The 19,987-nt window shown below is 43.5% G+C and overlaps 1 protein-coding gene across 1 annotated transcript; it reads right to left on the bottom strand.

Annotated features, from left to right (window-relative positions):
- Positions 1–3,445: 3,445 nt before the first annotated feature.
- LOC125399008 (N-acetyllactosaminide alpha-1,3-galactosyltransferase-like 1) lies at positions 3,446–19,869 on the bottom strand. Its single transcript, XM_048432241.3, has 6 exons — positions 19,720–19,869; positions 16,273–16,352; positions 14,237–14,272; positions 10,521–10,568; positions 4,591–4,728; positions 3,446–4,278 (listed from the first exon to the last, which is right to left on the bottom strand). The coding sequence occupies exons 1-6, from the start codon at positions 19,720–19,722 to the stop codon at positions 3,621–3,623; spliced, it is 963 nt and encodes a 320-aa protein (XP_048288198.3). The 5' UTR covers positions 19,723–19,869; the 3' UTR covers positions 3,446–3,620.
- Between the last annotated feature and the right edge of the window lie 118 nt (positions 19,870–19,987).

The raw sequence follows: 19,987 nt of genomic DNA, 5'->3' as shown, positions 1-19,987 counted from the left end.
TTGGTTTTGAAGAATTAGTTTATTAAGTATATAAAAATCCTCAAAATAAAACAATAAATATCAAGGGTGGATGGATTGATAGGAAAACACCATCAAATTGGGTTCTCTAAACATGCAGCAGAAATCAACTGGGAAGCCCTGTTAAGGCAGCCAGATGCAGTTCCCGAGAGAGTCTGGCAGAGTCAAAGTTCCCCTTGGGTGAGACTTCCAAGTAAAAGAATAAACGGCAGCAGATAACCTCATCCAAGGGGTGGCTCAAAACATCCAGCAGACACTGACTGGGGAAGTTCGAGCAGGGCTTTCGTAGAGGTCAGAATGCAAAGATGAAAACCGAGCTCTCGGAGAAGGGGTCTCATCCACGAGAAAGGATTGGGAACGGCCTAGAGGAGCTGTGGGATTACAGGAAGCTCCAGAAAAAAGATAGGAGAAGAGGGTAGGAAGGGGCGCAATAGACCAGTCGGGTCTAAAGATTGCAGGATTACATCTCCCAAGGGTGGTGAGATAGGGTCAGGTGAAGAGGGCCAGCTGTAGACTTAAAGACTGTGTAACTGGGGCAATCTCCACCTTCAAGAGTACCAGAGGGGAGCTGGACACTCAACGGTCATTTCCTGAGATTCAGGGAAGCATTTACACCATCCAAAGGGGAAGCTTACCTAGTTGCTGTTGGTGGACAGGGTGCTGAGGATTGGTGAGCTGAAAGGTGAGTCTGTTGTAGGTGGACTGGAGATAGTGATGGGGTCCCAGTGCGGCTCAGACCCCAAGGGGAAATGCAGGCGCTAGGAGAGCCTATCCGAGCCACGCCACCAAATGTAAGTGTTGGAGCTCTGACGGAAGCCAAGACTCAAGGATTGCACTGTAAACGTTGCAGCTCTGCGCTGGTGGAGTGTTACAGCTCTGCTCTGGCGGGGGATCATTACTCCGTAAGGTGTTACAGTTCCGAACTTATAGGGGAAATTTCCTCGGTGCTACAGTCCTGCTAAAGCCGTTACAGCCGGGCTCTGCTCTGGGGAAGTGTCCCACTGCACAATAAACCTCACTCAAGAGATTTACTGGAAGAGTAAAAAATCGAGGGTGGCTGTCTCTAGGGTTTAGCAAACTATACAGGGCACAGAGCTTATATAGGGTTCCTTAGGGGAGGGGCTTTCTCAGGGTGGCTTAGGATGGTGGGGTTTTGTGGCCTGATTCAGGAGCAAGCTCAGGGATTGGTGGGATTTCAAGTCCTTGGCCCTGGTCTTGGGGTCAAGGCAGAGTCAGCGTCAGAGTAGTTTCCCTTGACCTTTTTTACCCTACAGGGGCGCCAACCCCACTTCCAGAGCTAGCCTCTCAGTGAACTCAAATAGCACATGACAATTTACAACATAACATAATACAGGTATCTAGATCTTGGCCTATTTGGGGGATTGAAGCCTCTGAGTCTCTGTAGAGCAAGTGGGCTCTGCTCTGTTTTCCTACTACTGTGGAGGAGGCCTGGTCCTGCTAGGTGGGGTGTGGTAGGTGCTCTGCTCTGGGATAGCTTCACTGTGCCAACCAGTGCCCGTGGGCCAGACAGTGCCTGTGGGCACATCACAACGGCCTCTCCAAAATGGCAGTTTGCTGTGGCAATGACAGCAGGAGGGAAGGTCTGTGGTCGGCAGAAGACACAGTAGTCTATAGGTTAGTCCTATAGTCTTTTGACTGGATGCCATTCAATCCATCCAGCCCATAATTATGCAATGTAAGAAGCGGCTCATTGTCGGTCATCACAGCTCTGCCTGCCTCAGTCACCAGCAGTTTCCATTAACAGTCCTATTTAAAGAATACCAGAAAATCCCCCGCTTCTCTCTCATAAAAGGAGATACAAATAACCCACCGTAAATGAAGAGTCCAGAAATAGAATATTGAAATAAAGGACCCAGTCCAGGAACATAGAAATATAAAGTTGTAAGCCCAAACACATTTTGGGAGAAAAATAAATAAATAAAGTTGACAACCACTGTTAACCTTTAACAAACACTTTCTGCCTTAAGAGCAGGCATCCTGGCAGCCATGTGGACAGAGGTAAACTTTTAACAACTGTCTCCCGCCTCCCAGCTTCCCAGCCAGGCAGGTCCGGCAGACAAAGGTTAGCTCCTAACTGTTGTCTCTATGGGACCCTCTGCTTGTTTCCCTTAATTTTTAACTCTCCCCTATGTGACTCTACTGTCTGCCTTGCATTCTTTCAGGAACAGTGGAAAGCGCCTGTGTCAGCCACAGGCTTTCGCAAACACGCTAAGTTAACAGTCTAATGTCCTTCAACCAAAAGTTGTAAAACTTAAAATGCAATGTGACTGTAAGCCTGACCTCAGGGATGTGAAAGCTCTTTGGCCCACACCTGGTGCTTGATTTTACTATAAGAGGAGGCCCAGCTCCAACCCTCATTGCCACAGCTACAGAAACCCGTCCTCTGGCTGTGGTCACAGCTGTAGCTGATAAGCTTTGTGTGCCCATTGTGACTTTTTTCTTTCTTTTTCCGCAATAAAGCTTGCTTCTGGTTTCATAGACTTTGGTGGTCTATCCCCTGATCATTGTACAGCCCTCGGACCCAATATAATCTTCAGTTCTTGTAAGTGTAGTGAGATAGTGTCTCACTACGTCTACAGCCGCACCGCAACCCAGTCAAGATGGCGGCACTGCCCACGCCTACAGCCGCACCGCGACAGCACTGCCCACGCCTACAGCTATACTCAAGGTGACGGCACTGCCCCTAGAGATGGCTTCCTCCCTTCCTGAGTCACTACATTTGAATCATGTCTTTTTTTTAATTTTTTCAAAGTTTTAAACTTGTGAAAGAAATATTCTTGGATGACCTTATGTGCTTTGTTAGACTATAGGCTCCTTGGGGACCATGTAAAGTTTATTCTATCACACTTTTATATCTTTAGAAACCATGAATCCAGGCTGAAGATGGCTCAGTGGTTAGAGCACTTACCACTCTGTCAGAGGACCCAGTTTCGGTTCCCAGCACCCACATGGTGGCTCACCACTGACCCTTAAGTAGTTCCAGGGAACCCGAAGCCTTCTGGCCTCAGAAGGCATTAGGTAGGCACATAGCACACAGACGTACACGCAGGCAAGACATCCATATACATAGAATAATATACAAAAATTTCAAAAAACAAACTCAGAATCACTAGCAATAGAAGCAAGATCTATGGTAGGATGTCTTCAGTTCACCTGCATTTACTCAACCCTAGGCAGACTGAATACCGACCAAGGAGAGATCAGCCATAAGGAATACACATAGCAACAACAGCAACAGCAGCAACAAGACAAGCAAAGTGATGAATAGTAAGGTTCTTTTATGTGTATCTATTTGATATGTGTAGGATTTTTTCATTAAAAAAATCTATTTTTTCATAAAAAAGTCTATACCACCAAAAATGATTCTCACGGTTCTTATAGCACATATATAAAACATTACATCATGTAAGTAATACTTATCCATTTATTTTTACTCAGATGAAATAGAATTATAATTTCAAAGACAGATAATTTATTCTGGAAGATTATACATTTTTTATAAGTGTCCCAAGTTTTATATTTGAAGAATCCCTGTTATTTACTTGTGAATTCATAGACCCTATGACACAACATCAAGTAATTCATGGTCGCCATGCTATCTTAATGCGCTTGATTTGAGGTGGAGTTTTAAGTTTTGGATTCCAGTTGTACTCTGGTGATAACACCCTAGTGGGTTTATTGATTAAAAAATATTTATTTAGGTGGCTTTCATATGTGCTGTCAAGTTTATTTGTGCGGTCGTCTGTAATTCCCTTTAGATACTCTTTAATGAAAGCTAAAACATTGTTGGGTGTGCCACCAATGATGGCACCGTGGTAATAGAAGTCTCCCTCCCCAAAGGGGATGAAAGCTGCTGATGTAACTCTTCTCTCATATGGGAAATCTCTGGGGTTTCTAAAATACCACCATGAATGGAGTTGAGCTACAGATTTGCCCAGAGTTTCAACTCCAAAATCTTTTTTGAAGATTTGGTTCACAGCCATAGTGAAGAGAAAGTTGACCTCATATTGGATGTCCTGTATGATTTTATTTCTCATGTTCTTCATGTTTCGGAAAGTATGGTCCTGATTGCAATCTTCATCAGGAAGCCTCAATGTTTTAAATGACCGAAGAGGACCCAGCTCTATGTACGGTATATCGTAGGTGTTATCAGTCGAGATGTAAAAAATAACGTTGTAGCCAACCATGAAGTACTTATCAGCAGATTTTAGGAAGTGTCTCAGGTACTGTCTTGTAAAGCTATGAAAATGAAGAGAAAGACAATTTCATTGTAGTTCACCAGAAGATAAAGAGAGAGAGGTTGTCCCTGTACCTTCAGCTGTATTGGTTAGTGAAAGAAAATATAGTAAGCTTGGGAACCTGAGAAGGAAAAGGAAAGAGAGTTGCTAATGGGGAAGAGACAGCAGCAACAACAACCCACTATTCACAGCTACACAGGGTAGCCAGAAGTAATGACAGGTTCACAGGAAGTAGTGCTTAAGATAGGGACAGTCCGTGGCTGCTCATCCTTATTTCTCCACAATGTAGAGGGCAAATACCAGTAGTGCATACTTTCCAGTAGCGAGGACAGCCAAGCCTACGGTGATGTTCAGTCTCTTATAATACTTGTCTAGAACTTGTCTATTGTAAGTTCCTTCCCATATGACCGGAGTGAGCCAACCAGTTGTTGCTATAACGTCAGGACGTTTTCTGTTGAACAAAAAAGAACAAAGATCCCATCTGAAATTATGAGGGTGATAATAGCGAATGCTTGTAAAGCACTTACTATGTTTTACCTCCTATTTTCCCCTTTGCTTCCCCCAGGAAGGCCTAGTGTTTCCCCTGTGGAACTGGGGAGATGGCTCAGGGAGGTGCCATGAAAGCATGAGGACCTGGATGTGGGTCCCTAGAACCTATGTCCAAAAATCTGGGCATGGTGCACACTCAGAGGTAGGCACAGGCGGATCCTTAGTGGTGCACACCTAGAGGTAGGCACAGGCGGATCCTTAGTTCTCACTGGTCACCCAGCCTCGCCCTCATTGACTCCCATGTTCAGTGAGAAACTGTCAAATAAAATAAAGTAGAAACAGCCTGAAGAAGGTGTTGTGGAATGTTAGTTGAAGTTGTGTTACATTTGTTTATGCTGTGGAACATCTGTTTAATGATGCAAGGATGTGTTACATTTGTTTATGCTGTGGAACATCTGTTTAATGATGCAAGGATGTGTTACATTCTTTTACGTTGCATTTGTTTAACTCTGTGAAGCTGTGTTACTTTGCCTGCCTAAAACACCTGATTCATCTAATAAAGAGCTGAATGGCCAATATCTAGGCAGAAGAAAGAAATAGGCAGGGCTGGTGTGCAGAGAGAATATAGGAGGAAAAAAAAATCTAGGCTCGAGAGAAGAGGGAGGAGTGAGAAAAGGAGAAGGAGAGGAGAACATCAGGGGTCACACAGCCACATAGGCAGTCACAGAGTGAGAAGGAAAGAAAGGTGTACAGAATAAAGAAAGGTAAAAAGCCCAGGGGCAAAATGTAGTTAAAAAGAAACAGGATAATTTAAGTTAGAAAAGCTGGCTAGAAACTGTTACACAGCACAGAAACAAGCCAAGCTAAGGTCAGGCATTCATAAGTAAGAGTAAGTCTCTCTGTGTATTTATTTGGGCCCTCAAAGAGTTAAAAAAACAAAAGCAAAAAACAATTACAAGAAGACAATTCAGTACCAATCTCTGTCTTCTGTATGCACCTGCATACACAAGTACACACATGCAAAAATATGTGCACACACAAGCACGCTTTTCCCTATTCCCTTTCCAAGTTTTCCTTTATGGTTTAGGCGCACAGATGCAATAGAGAAGAAAATGAGACTACTGGAACCAAGAGAAAAGCATTTGTAGTAATAAAAAAAGCCTGCTGAAGCCAAGACGCTAAATTAAAGCACATTAAGACACACATCTTAGAAGGCAATGAATACAAAACGTGGTTGTAAATTTAAGTACAAATCTACATCTACCCAAAGATACAATCTGGCAATCCTTACTCGCGTATTAATAATAGTTACAAAAATCCCATAACAAAAAATTCTTTAAAAGGACACCACTACTATTTTAAGAATATTTTAACTTATGCATTTATTTATAGAGTTATTTTAAGTCTCCTGATACCAAAAATTTATAGGCATACACTTATATTCAGATCAAACTTGAAAATATGCTTTAAAACTAACCTACTGAGGTGGTTCAGTTTGGTAGAGTACTTGCCTAGAATGTGCTTGGGTTAGATCACCGAGGCAAGGGGATCAGGAGTTCAGGCTCATCCTCAGCTACATGGTGAGTTCGAGGTCAGTGTGGGCTACATGAGATTCTGTTGAACAACAAAGCAAAACAAATAAAAAACTGATTGAGGGCATTTTTATCACAGTGATGAGACATAAGTTAAGTATGACATCTATGCAGATAAAATCTGTACTGGACATGGGTTACACATGCCCATTGTGGTTTTGTTTTATCTTTGGTTTCATCTCATTTTGTTTTCTGGTATTGGTGTTTAAACCCAGGACTTCATGCATACCAGGCAAGAGTTCTACCACAGCACTTCCAAAGTATACCACTACTATTTTAAAGATTCTTTAACTTAAGTATTTATTTATATAGTTATATATAAATATAACCCATTTGAGAAGATGAAAAGATTTCAAGATTATTGTTTTTCTCAATAAAACACATTATTATTATTATTATTATTATTATTATTAGCCAGAATGAAAGGGAAAGAGTCTTTTAAAGACCCATCCTTAGCATGAGCGGTAGCTCAGTGGGAAAGTCTTGCGGTACAAACACGAGGTCCTGCATTGGACACCAACTGAAGGGACGGCTCAGTAGCGCTGCTCTTGCAGAGGACACTGAATGAGTTCCCAGCACACACATATGGAAGCTCCCAATCATTTGTAGCTCCAGTTCCACGCACATACACAAACTCATGCAGGCAAACTCATGTGGTGTGTGCGTGTGGGTTTTAAGCTGGGCGTTGTGGTGCATGCCTTTACCCAGCAGTGAGGTGAGAATCAGGAGGACCCTGAGGGTGGAAGGGCTAGCCAACCTAGCCAAGTTCAGTGAGAGAGCCTGTCTCAAAAAGGTGGATGGCAATAAAGGAGGACCTCCAGTGTCTCTCCATTCCTGTGGCTGGGGCCACTCTGTGCACACATTCACTAAAGTAGCACCAGGGTTGACTAGCCTACAGGCACATGCCTACCTATGAGCGTGTGTGCGTACACGCGCGCGCATACACACACACAAATTCAGGGGCTGAGAGTGTGTCCTGCTCCTGCAAATTCAGTAACTGGAACCCATGTGGAGCTGCTGAGGATTGCCTGTAACTCCATCTCCAGAGGATCCAACAGGTCTTCTATTCTTCTGCAAGCATACACACTCACATGTACACACACACACACACACACACAATTAAAATGATGTCTTAACATTTTAAAAGATGACATTGCTCAACAAAGCATAAAACAAAGAGGAAAAGGTGAAACTTTCATATTTAAGAGTCCTTAAATACAAAACTTTGAGAGGGGATGCTGACCAGAGCTGTGCTGTTCCAAGGAGGCTTGGTGGCTTGTGACCAACACAACAGTCCTCTGCATGCCATCGACACCTGCGCTAGTCAACCCTGGTGCTGCCTTAGTGAATGTGTGCACAGAGTGGCCCCAGTCACAGGAATGGAGATAATGCTTGGCTAAACAGTGTGGCCACCCCCTAGTGAGGACAACGAGGCGGGCACTGAGTGTCCAATGTCATACACATCGCCTAACTGAAAGGCAGTGAATTTTATAGGGAAGTGTGGTGATGGTTGGCTCATTCCCATCACAACCTCTGTCCTTACTGTGTCTGTCTGTCTGTCCAGAAGTAGCTAGCCTACCAGAGAGTGGGAGAGTCCACAGAAGTCTTCCGTTCAGTGCAAGCTGAGAGCTAATTCGCTCTGAGGCTGAGGTATTACCCCTAGAGTGCTCTCGATGGGTGAGCCATTCTTTCAGATGCCATGTTTCCCACAGCTGAAGTACACAGTCCTTATGGGCAGGTGGTATAGGAAAGCATCTGCCTCTTGATTATGTAAGTAATTCATTTATAAAATGTGGGACTCTCTATGTTTGTAGCACTTTATGATCTTAGATTCCATGGGTTGGGAAATCCTAGTTCACAAGGAAGGAATCCCTTCTTCAGGGAATAAAGACCTGGTCCCATAAAACCACTTACAGGTCTTTCAAGTTTTCTTAAGTGTTGAATTAAAAGGTAAAAATATCATTAATATCCCAACTGGACAAATAATTCTCATTACCAAGGAAATACTGCAAAAATGACAGCAAGGATAAGTGCCGTCCACAGAACACAGAAAACTTTACTGGGATTCTCTCTACTCTTCTCATTTCCAATAATGAGTGATGATTCCATGGGCAACTGTGGCACCTCAACACGGCTGCACCACCGAGGGCCTCAGGGTCGCCACAAGAGGAGGCGTCAGGACAGTGAGCAGCAACTGTCAGGAGAGGATGAGGAAGCCTGATTGTCATCTGCTTCTGTTTATTATCCGTCTCCCTAATGGCTGCTGTGATAGGACTGTCGCAGTGATTTACTTTGTAAATTATTTTATTTTCTCCTCTTTCTCTGCTGTTTTGTAGGATGAGTACTGGTGATGGCTAATGTGACTGTATTGTCATCAGTTTGAAATGATGCAGTTGATGGGACTTTATGTTTATCCTGTCTGGGGACGTGAACTTTTTCATACAAGAGAAACAGCACCAGTTTGTAGGGGGACAGGGTTGTGCTAGCTGTTTTCCATGTACTGTGGTTTTTATCCATCCTCATCCCTTCTCTGCTCTGGGAGGAGATTGTTTTACCCAGAGTCCTTTGATCTGGGACTTCTAGTAGGTTCTACAAATGAGAGGACCAATGAAGGACCAGAAGGCAGGAAGGGTGAAAGGTCAGGTTCCCTATCTTCCAGTTTTCTCGGACAGCCATATCCCCCTGTGATTACTGCTTGGGACAGCTCCTCTTCTACAGCTCTGGCAATCCCTGGTCTCCTCCCCTTGCTCCTCTAGGCCTGGGTGTGGACACAGTCAAGAATGAAATATTTGATATTATAAAACTAATGTTAAGTAAATATATAAATTAAGTAAAACATTGCTAGTATTTACCCATTCTACCCACTATAGATTGGAAAATAAAAGGTATACTAATTCAGTGTCATTGAGTAACTCAAATCAAAATTTAACTTTATATCCTTTAGTTACTTATTTTATTTTCTAAGTGTGAGTGTTTTGTCTACATGTATATGTGAGTAACACATGCATGCTTAATACCCTAAAAAAGGGCATGGGTCCCTGGAACTGGAGTTACATGTGGCTGTGAGCAGCATTAGGTGCTGGGGCTCCATCCCAGGCCTCTGCAAGAACAAGAAGCACTGATAATGCTGGGACGTCACTCCAGTCCCTACTTAGCTGTTCTTATTCTTGTTTTCGTATGTGTGTGATGTGTATGCATGTTTACACGTATGTAGGTGTACGTCTGTGCATGTGCATATAGAGGCTAGAGATTGACAAGGGTGTCTTCCTCAGCTACTTCCACCTTATGTATTGAGTCTATCTCTTGAGTTCAGAGCTCACCAATTAGGTGATTAGCTAGCCAGCTTTCTCCAGGGATCCCATCTTCACTTTTTGAGCACAGGGGCAACAGGCTAGTTACCATACACACCCGATATTTATGCAAATGCTGGAGAGCCAAACACTGGTCCTCACACGTATGCAGCATCCACTTAACTGCATAGAACCAACTTCCCAGGCTCTGAGCTTTTAAAACAGTGAGTGACTCCATGTGAGAAATCCACACTCCTCTCTCTCTCTCTCTCTCTCTCTCTCTCTCTCTCTCTCTCTCTGTCTCTCATACACACACACACACACACGGATTTTTGTTGGCATATAATAGCTCCTAGATGGCAAATACCAAAGAATGTCAGTGAAATGTATAAATGCATTACAAACATTTATAAACATGTTTATACTATATAAGCATAACATTACACAGTCGTTATAAGAGAATAATGGTCTCCCCAGAGTGTAAATGCCAAATGAGGGTAGCAGGGAGAATTGACACTAGCAAAACTATATATATATATGGAATGTCACGTTGAAATTTGCTTATTTATATAATTAATTTGCTAATTATGGGAACAATAAATTAAAATTTAGAGGAGTCAATGTTGGCATCTTTTGGTTGTACCTCAAGATGTTTTCTCTCTAATAATACCAGGAATGTTAAGCCAGATTGAATATGACAACTTCCTTAACTGCATTATTTTTGAAAAGTAGACTATAAACAGATAAAAAAATCTTAAAAGTAAAATGTCTTAGAAACAAATGAGACTTGGTTCTAGTGTTTAGAGTACCTACAGTTTGATAACAGAATAGCATTTTCTTCAAATTGAATTTCATTACTGTTTTGTTCTTACTTTGGATTAAACCAGGCTGAGAGCTGAGGTTCTTCCAAATGATCATTCCTAGGTACAAAGAGAGGACTCGCTTCAGGGGTCAGTTCTCTGATGTGACAAGCTCAGTTTGGTGCAAAGAAACAAATAGAAAATCTGATCAATAGCATCAAATGGAGGTAACTCAGTGGGTAGGCTCAGCTGCAGGGTGGGGATAGAAACCACTCAATAGGAGGGCTCAGCTGCAGGGTGGGGTTAGAGCCAACTCAATGGGTAGGCTCAGCTGCAGGGTGGGGGTAGAGACAACTCAATGGGAGGGCTCAGCAGCAGGAGAGGGGTAGAAACAACCCAGTGGGAGGGCTCAGCAGCAGGAGAGGGGTAGAAATAGCTCAAAGGGTGGGCTCAGTAACAGGGTGGGCTCAGCAGCAGGGTGAAGAGGACAGAAAAAAGACCCAGCAAATTGTAAGTCAGGGTAATAGAAACCACTCAGTTTGAACAACAGAGACAAAAACTAAAAGCAAAAGAGAAATGTGAAGAGATGGAGCAGGCCATAGCAAAAGGCAACACTTGTGTGACTGGAGTCTCAAAAGGAGAGAAGAGGGAGAAGGAACCAAAACAGTGCATGCTGGACAGTTTTCGTCAACTTGACACAGGCTAGAACCATCTGAGAGGAGGAAGCCCAGTTAATAAAATGCCTCCATAAGATCAGGCATTTTCTTAATTAATGATTGAAGTGTTTCTTAATTAGTGATTGAAGTGGGAGGGCCCAGCCCACTGTGGGTGGCGCCATCCTTGGGCTGTGGCCCTGCTTTCTATAAGAAAGCTGGCTGAGCAAGCCCCGCGCGCCGGGGGGTGGGGGTGGGGGGGGTGGGGGTGGGGGGGGGGGTGGGGGGTGGGGGGGGGTGGGGGGTGGGGGGGTGGGGGGGGTGGGGCTAGTAAGTATCTCCCCTCAGTCGCCTCTGCATATGCTCCTCCAGGTTCCTGCCCTGCTTGAGTTCCTGTCCTGACTTCCTTCAGGGATGAACAGTAATGTGGAAGTGTGAGCCAAATAAACCCTTACCTCTTCAAGTTGCTTTTGGTCACAGTGTTATGGTTTTCGGCTCTTTAAGAGACAAGCCACGCCCACTCCCGGCGACCCCTGCCCTCCTCCCGCCGTCTTAGATTTTCTCTGTCCCTCTTGGCTTGCGAGTGTCTCTCTCGGGCCCTTCTCTAACTCTTTCCTCTTCTCTTCTCTTCTCCTTCTTCCCCCACACTCTCTCTCTCTTCTAAGTAATAAATATCCAATTCTATTCTGTATGATGTGTCTGCCCGTGAGCCTTCCTTCTACCTGTCGCCTGCTCACACCCGCCCGCATGACAGGACCAGCCTGCTCAGCCGCTCGCTGCTGAGAAAGTGGACCGGGTGGGACTACCCCGCTGGGGATTTTGCAGGAACTCGCAGCCATCTCTGTCTGGGACTGGCTACTCCCCAGAGCCCGCTGCCTGCCTACTGCTGCCGACCTCCAGGCATTTTTAAAAAGTCATAAAACACGGTGTTTCATCATAGGAATAGTAATTTAAAAAAAAAAAAAGACTGAAATCTCCCCAAGTATGGCAAAAGAGAAACAGATTTAAGAATCTAATTGAACTGAAAACCTAAAGAAAAATATCTTGAAAGAAACCAGAGAGAAATGACCCTTCACCTAGCGATGAAAAAAATTAAGGAAGTGATTTTCTCATTAGGAACCACAGAGGCCAAGAGGAAATGACACAATATTTTCCAAGTTACATATGAAAAAAAGCTAGTTAATTAAAATGTCTCTGATAAACTTTGATGTGTTCATGTATTAAATATGTATCAGTCAACAGGTGTAGACTACTGGCTACACAGCCCACTTGGATTTCAAAGGCACCATGCTGGGTGACAGAAGCTTTTATCAGTATATCATATCTTTTATGATTCTATTTATAAAAACTGTGGGAGCTCACGTGTGACTCAGTTTCCATCTGGAGTCATTTCTGACTCTGACTCTGAGTTCAAGCTTGATTTGCTCTACTTTTTTCCAATAACCTTGAGGGCTGTGAGAGACTTCTGATGTAGCCCGTGGGAAAAGAACACTCTATCTAGTAGACAGTATACCGCTGACGACAAACCTCAGGAACATCAAGATAGAAAGTGAGGCTGCTTCCGAGCAGCAGGCACATGTTGGAGAGGAGGCTGCTCGCTCAAGGGCAGGAATGGTCTTGTGGTTAGAAACTGACTGACCGTCTGTGATGTGCTTTGTTCTGCTTTTCTATATAAGCAAGTTCTGAAACAAACTCGGGGCTGTTGGCTGCCTCAGCATGACCAGATGACCTCCCGATTCTATCCTGTCTTTTGTTTCTTTCCCCTGACTTTCCTCTGGGCTCAAGGATGCTCTTTCCAGGAACCCTAGCAGATTTTGTAGGAGCGGGCTCCTACATAAAACTCTCAGAGTGACAGAATGTTGGAGATGGAAAATGATTACAGTGGGACCAGGGCTAAGCAGGCTCTGGAGCAGGAGATTCGTGGTGATGGGAGAGAGGTGGTGGGCGAATCTCTGTAGGTGATAGAAAGGCGGAACTGTATATGCACCTTTTCTTAGTGCCGATTTCCAGAATTTGAGTACAGTCCTGTGGCTGTGACACTGGCACTCATGGGATGAAAGTCAGGTCAAAGGTCAGGTGAAAGGTCAGGTGAAAGGTCCACATGATTTCTAGGAGACTGCCTGTGAGCCAGAGTTACTTTGAAATAAAGTGGAAGATCATAAAGAGGGCATCCTGTTATTTTCGGAATCGTCTTTAGCCAGAGATATTTCAGCATATAATTTCCCAGGCACTCTTCCAACATCCACATTAGATTTGCCTAAATTTAGCAAAATGTGTACTGACAGGAAAGTCTGGTTTTGTTTTTGTTTTGTTTTGTATTTATATCAAGTTAACTAAATATATTTTAAAGCAACATGGTCTTGAGATTGCTTTTTCTATTTTTCTTTTATTGAAAATAGATTTTAGGCTGGGTAGTGGTGGTGCACATTTTCAATCTCAGCACTTGAGAGGCAGAGGGAGGCAGATCTCTGAGCTCAAGTCCACCCTGGTCTACAGAGCGAGTTCCAAGATAGCTAAGGCCACATGGAGAAACCCTGTTTGGAAAACCAAAGCCAACCAACCAACCAAACAAACCAACCAAAAACACCCCAAAAAGGTAAGTAGATTTCCCCCCATACAGTATGTTCTGAGTTCCTCCCCACGTCCCCTCCCATCTGGGTTCGCACCCTTTTTTTGTCTCTGTTTAGAAAACAAACAGGCCCCTAAGCAATAATAACAAGATAAAACAGAAACAAACAAATCGGAATAGCACAAGACAAGCAGACAGAAGGAAAACCAACGAAGAGAAAGCACAGGAAATACATTTAGACACAGACACTTTTGCACACACAGGGATCTCAGAAAAACACAAAACTGCAAGCCTTGATATATATGCAAAGAACCTGCCAGGTTAAAAAAATGGAACCACCCTTGTGAGAGTTGACTTCCCAGTCGTGGACTCCTACACGGTGGTTGTGAATGGTGGGAAGCAAGCAGGATGCTGTAACCTTCTAAAGAAGGCCAAGGCAAATGCTCGCCTGGACAGGGCTGCTTATATTTACATCTGTGGCAAAGCCGCTCTTCTCTGTGTAGCATCTCCGCTAGGATCTGCTTTTCCCTCCACCGTTCTTAGATTAGTTGCAGACAGACACTTACCAGCAGACATACATCTTCTGCAGGTGATCCTTTATTCTTTAAGAAAAAAAAAAAAGCCAAATCAGTTTTAAATTGGAAAAAATGCCTATAAAGAATGAAAATGGCAAAAAAAACTCTATATTTGAAATTCCTCCTACCATCTGATTGTACACATTAAACACGCACTCTATGCCAGACTTAAGGTTACAGAAATGAAATCTGTAGCAAATGCAGGCATGCTAGCAACTTGTGGGCCAGTATTGTCTTTAAAAAGATAACATTAAGACTAGATGCCTGGCTGTGATCTCCTTCATTAAAATACAATAACTGTTAGTATCCTGGCATCCCTTGGGGACCTGGCACAGTCTGTGTGGCAAGCAGGTCTTAATTTGTACACAGGTGCAAAGATCCCTTTAAGAGACAAGCTCCGCCCACTCATGAGCTCTCTCTTCCCACCAAGGTCTCTCCCTCTCTGTCCCTGTGTCTCTCCCTCCCTCCTCTCCACTCCCAATACCCTCTTCTCAACAAACTCCACTCTCTGAGAGGTGTATTCTGTCACCCCCCCCCCCCCGCCACCCTCTCTCCATCCACCAATGCCCCAACTCTCACTGTATCTTAACCATAACTCTGGAGGGCAAATGAAAGGAGCTTAGGGTGCCAAAGCAACAGGGTTGACTTTAAAGACATCCCTCCCCGATGCAGCTGCTTTTCAGACAGCCTTTGGTATCACTGTGTCCCTTAAACTAGGGACAGTAGGTACGGAGGAGATGTGAATTTACGTTCTTCTGTGTGAGGGGATGTTATCACATTTCTCTCTTATGACCTTGTATCTCTAGCAGGCTGCTATTGTAGTCTTATTCACAATGATCGGAACTTTGATTTTTTTTTTCTTAAAATATTTAAACTAGCAGCCCCTGTAAGAGGCTTCTGTGTAATGGACGAGGAGGCAGACTCACAGAGACGCAGAGACTGAACTGCATTCCAAGCCAATGTAAAGTTAACAGAGTATGTAGGTTTGTGTTTGCTTTTCTTTTTTTGCCTTTCAAGACAGGGTTTTTCCTGTGTGGCCCTGGCTGTCCTGGAACTTGCTTTGTAGACCAGGCTGGCCTCAGACTCACAGAGATCTGCCTGCCACTGCCTCCTGAGTGCTGGGATTAAAGGCGTGTGCCACCATGCCCACCACAGAGGATGTTTCAGTAAGCGAGCGCCTTGAGAGTAAAGTATGAGAGCCGGCTCAGCAGTTAGGGGCACTTTCCAGGACCTGGTGGCTCACAAGCTGCTGTAACTCCTGTGGCAAGGGGATCTAGATCTTTCTTCAGGCCTCCCATGCCACTGTGTGCAGACACTCACACATACACATGAAACAAAATAAAATTTAACAGACAGAGCTCCTAAAGGCCCCTTCATTGCCTCATCTCTTCATGGCATTATTACCCAGTACACAGTACCCCATGACCTAGACTGTAACACTCCCGTAAGACAAGAGACTGTAAGGTACTGTGGTTACTGCTGGAACAAAGCCTGCCTAGCACCAAGAACTTGGTACTTTTCTCTCTTTCTTTCTCTCTTTCTTTTTCTCTCTTTTCTTTCTTTCTTTCTTTCTTTCTTTCTTTCTTTCTTTCTTTCTTTCTTTCTTTCTCTCTCTCTCTTTCTCTCTCTCTTTCTCTCTTTCTCTCTCTCTTCTTTTTTTTTCTCTCTCCCTCTCTCTCTGTCTCTTTCTTTCTCTTTGGTTTTTAGAAACAGGGTTTCTCTGTGTAGCCTTGCTGTCCTGGAACTCACACTGTAGATCAGGCTGGCTTTGAACTCACAGAGATCTACCTGCCTCTGCCTCCTGAGTGCTGGCATTAAAGTCATGTGCTACCATGGTCTGGTGTTGATCAATACTCTTGAAAGTTGAAAAATTATGGAAGAATTCATGTATATGTTCACCAAAGAAAAACTGATTTCTCTTAAAGTTAAATTGGAGAGTGCTTGACCGTCTCTGGGTAAAAGCACAGCGTTTTAGGCCAGCTATGTCATTCATTGATGGCTGAGATGTACCAGGGTTTCATGTTTACCTGGGGTGGTACTTAGATAACACCAGCAATAAAGCAAGCAAGATTAGTGACAGCATTTCTCTTTTACAATTCATTCCCTCCTAAAAAATAAAGAACAAAAAAAAGAGATGAAAAAGAGATTTCAGTTAAAGGTTACAAAAAACAAAAAACCAAGTTTCTTTAGTGTCTTCCAACAAGGAGATTTGTAGAAATTTGGCCACCAACTTCAGTGTCTGATTCCTGACTGCTCTACTGTCAAACAAAGCACATCACAAAGATAATAAAGCCAAAAATAGGCTCAAAGACCTCAGAACTAATCACCTCACAATATATTCGCTGTCTCCCAGGTATGTCCTCATAAGCAGGGAACGTCTAAATAAAGGCACTGAGCCCTCACCAATGCACTGAGTGTGCACTGCCGGTGTGCACAAACTGGACTTTGGCAGGCATCCTTCTGGAGCAGGTCTGCCTTTCGACACTGGAGCAACACAAAGGCTTAATTTTTTGACCATTTATTTGATAACAAAGAGTTTTAGGTGTGTAGCTTTTAACGCAGCAGCCACCAGGCACACGAGCAGTGAGTGTGTGACTCACTCATAGTCTAAGAGGTAGGGTGTGAACAAGAAAACGGTGCAGGGCATAGTGTGCACACACCTTTAAACACTTGGGATGCAGAGCTGGAAGGTCTTGTGAGTCTGAGGCCAGCCTGGTTGGGCTGCATAGTACGCACCAGGATAGCCAGGGCTGTACAGAGACCTTGGAAAGGGCAGGGATTTAGGATATTTTAATTTTTTTTAATATTACTCACAGTTGAAATGAAATTTTGGAAACATGGGTTGAAGAAAATATTTGACTAAAGTTTTATCTGTTTGTTTTCACCTCTTTATAATGTATCCCCTCAAATATTCAGGGTGACAAACATGACTTACATCCCTGTTGGAAAGTTCTTTTGTAGATACCACAATCCTGGGCACAGCTCGACATGCCAACAGCCATGTGGAATGGTCACTATTTAAATTCAAGGTCAGTTGGGACAAAGTTTCTGTGAAGTAAGACTGAGGCTCATTTAGCCAAGTGACTTCCTATCTCTGAGCCTTAAAGACATTATTCTCCAAAGTAAGGAATACATTGATATACCACCTATTGTTTGTTATGGAGAATGGTCAGTAGAAAAGCTAAACAAAGGAGATTCAATTCAGAGTTCTTGTTTAAAAAACGGGGGAGGGGAGTGCTGTGGGACATGATCTGTACCCTGTCACTTGTATTTTAAGTAAACGCTAATTGGCTGGTAGCCAGGCAGGAAGTATATGCGGGGTGACCAGGCAGGAAGTAGAGGCAGGGCAACAAGAATTCTGGGAAGAGGGAAGTCAGTCTGCAGTTGTGACCCAGCCACAGAGGAAGCAATATGAGCATGCCTCACAGATAAAGGTACCAAGCCACGTGGCTAACATAGACAAGAATAATGGGCTAGTTTAAGAGGTAAGAAGTAATTAATAAGAAGCCTCAGCTACTAGGCAAACCAGTTTATAATTAATGTAAACCTCTGTGTGTTTCTTTGGGACTGAACTACTGTGGGAACCGGGCAGGACAGAAACCTCTGCCAACAACTTTTCTGTATAATATAGTTCTTAGGCCCATACTTGGAAATCAGAGGCAGCTATGACTTCACCTTGATGACCTAAAACCTCGTGCCCTTCTTTCTTTAGAGTCACTTTACCTTTAGTTTTGATAATGTAAAGAGGAATGGTAGAAAAAAAAACAAAACAAAACCCCGAGTCAGGTACTGAGTGATCCCTCCCGTTGCTGCCCCTTCTCTTCCTGCTGATGTCACCAAGTTCTTTTGATGATGGGAGCATTAGAAGTTGCTGTCACAATGACACCTGAGGTAACATGTTGTCCTTGTGACTACTAAAAATAGAACCTTGTCTCATCTGAAAAACTTTAGGAGGTTTTTAAAACAATTCTAATCTGAATTTCCTTTGCTGTTTTTCTTGCCTTTCTTTATAAATGATTTTTACTTATGGACATGTATCTTGAAAGATGTGTGTATGGAAGACATGTTTTTCGATACTGTCTTCTAAGGCAGAGCTGGTTCCACCTCATTATATTTCAGGATGTTTCATGGCGCTTACTTTCACGATTGTAGAAATAACACAGTTTCAGGTCTTTAAAGAGCAAGAAAGCACAAGGAAAATATGGTAAATGCAGTCATGCTATTACACTCACTGAGATAACCACATGTAATTTGAGACCACAAGTACCTTTATTTTCCCCTCACCTTTAAAACCAATCTTGCTTTTTCCTTGAAAGAGATACAAATATATGTATACGTATGTGCACATGCTAAATAATTCCAATAGAAAAAAGGAGATTTGATTCGCATCGAGTTGTTCTGCTTAGCATCCGACCCTCTGCCTCAGTACCAGACACTGATATGGGCTTCATGTGGTTTGTTCTATATTTTCTCCTTGTCCATACAGGTACGTATGTTTTAAACACATGACTTCTTTTATTCAGTAGGGGACTACAAATGTCAGCATATGAAACACATGCTTGTTCATTTCACTTTCTCACCCAACAGAGTTTGGCGATCATCCCACGACACCTGCTACAGACACATTTCATTCCTTCCTATGAGTAAGGCATTTCTTATTCACAAATATAACTCTGTGTTGGCTTTCAATCGCCAGACTTTACGCCTGCCATGCTGGAGTACTGTTCTCTGCTACTATGTCACATAAACCTGCAGAGCTAGTTCCTGGAGTTTATATGCAAGATAAAGTTCGTCATCTTGGTAACAACCAACCTTAGCCTAGAAACCCCTTCTTTTAAATACCCAGATGTGCTGGTCAGATTCTGAATAGTGTAGCTCTTAATATTACTACTAAAACTGAGCTCTGGATATTTCCTTTCTCTGTGTTAAAAGGTAGATGTGGGCTGTTGATAGCTAAAAATGCTTGCCACGGCTTGGCAGCCTGAGTTTTAGTCCTGGAACTCACTGTGGAGGAAGAGAACGGGCTTCTACACACATACATTATCTGACATCGGGGTCTCCTCCCACCTCTGTCCTCTCTCCTTTCCACATTTACTGACAAACCCTAGAAGCTGAGGCAGAGCACAGCATCTTCATGCCCCTTTCCTACTGTGACTTCTCTGTGCAGCCAAGCTCTTTCCAGGCAGACAGCTCAGCCTCAGCACAGCAGAGGCCATGACATCGCTGCCAGAGTATGCTCATACCCTCACCCCAAGTGTGCTGTTTTCAGGGATTTCAATACATCCTTTAGCCCATTAGCCACTTTTGGGGCACACCCCAGTTATCAAAGGTCACGCCATTCTGCATCACATAAAGATGTCCACTCTGGAATCCCCCGTCACGGACACTTCTCCTCAGCCTCAATTGCATGCCTTATTACCCATAGCAGGGTCTATATAGTTGCCACTATAGCAAGAAGGCATTCCACCACATACCATATGCCCCGTGGAAGCGTTCCTTCAGAACAGTCCCTGAAGACACTCCACCATCAGACAGTTCAGCCTCAGCTGCATGCGTTAACCATTGTAACAGGCCACACAACTGCACCTCCAAGACTCATCTTTGGTTCTGTTGTTCCTATGAAGATACCAAACATTACTAGGCTTTTCCTGGGAAGTGTGCTTATAATTCATCCCAGATAAAGGAAATAACAATCAATTAAAGAAATTATTCTATTCCAGTCTATCTTTGTGAATCAAAGAG

The sequence above is a fragment of the Myodes glareolus genome, chromosome 21 (assembly GCF_982192425.1).
Source record: "Myodes glareolus chromosome 21, mMyoGla1.1, whole genome shotgun sequence".
NCBI lineage: Eukaryota > Metazoa > Chordata > Mammalia > Rodentia > Cricetidae > Myodes > Myodes glareolus.
This window is presented reverse-complemented; position numbering and strand designations above follow the sequence as displayed.

Bases quoted from the DNA above. Each gene is read 5' to 3' on its own strand.
- LOC125399008 (XM_048432241.3), bottom strand. The intron at 14,273-16,272 runs GTAAACATGAAA...TTTTTCTTAAAG, and splicing joins TTATCTAAGTACCACCCCAG to AATAAAGGATCACCTGCAGA. The intron at 10,569-14,236 runs GTAAGTGTCTGT...CTTTGTACCTAG, and splicing joins CAGAAGATGTATGTCTGCTG to GAATGATCATTTGGAAGAAC.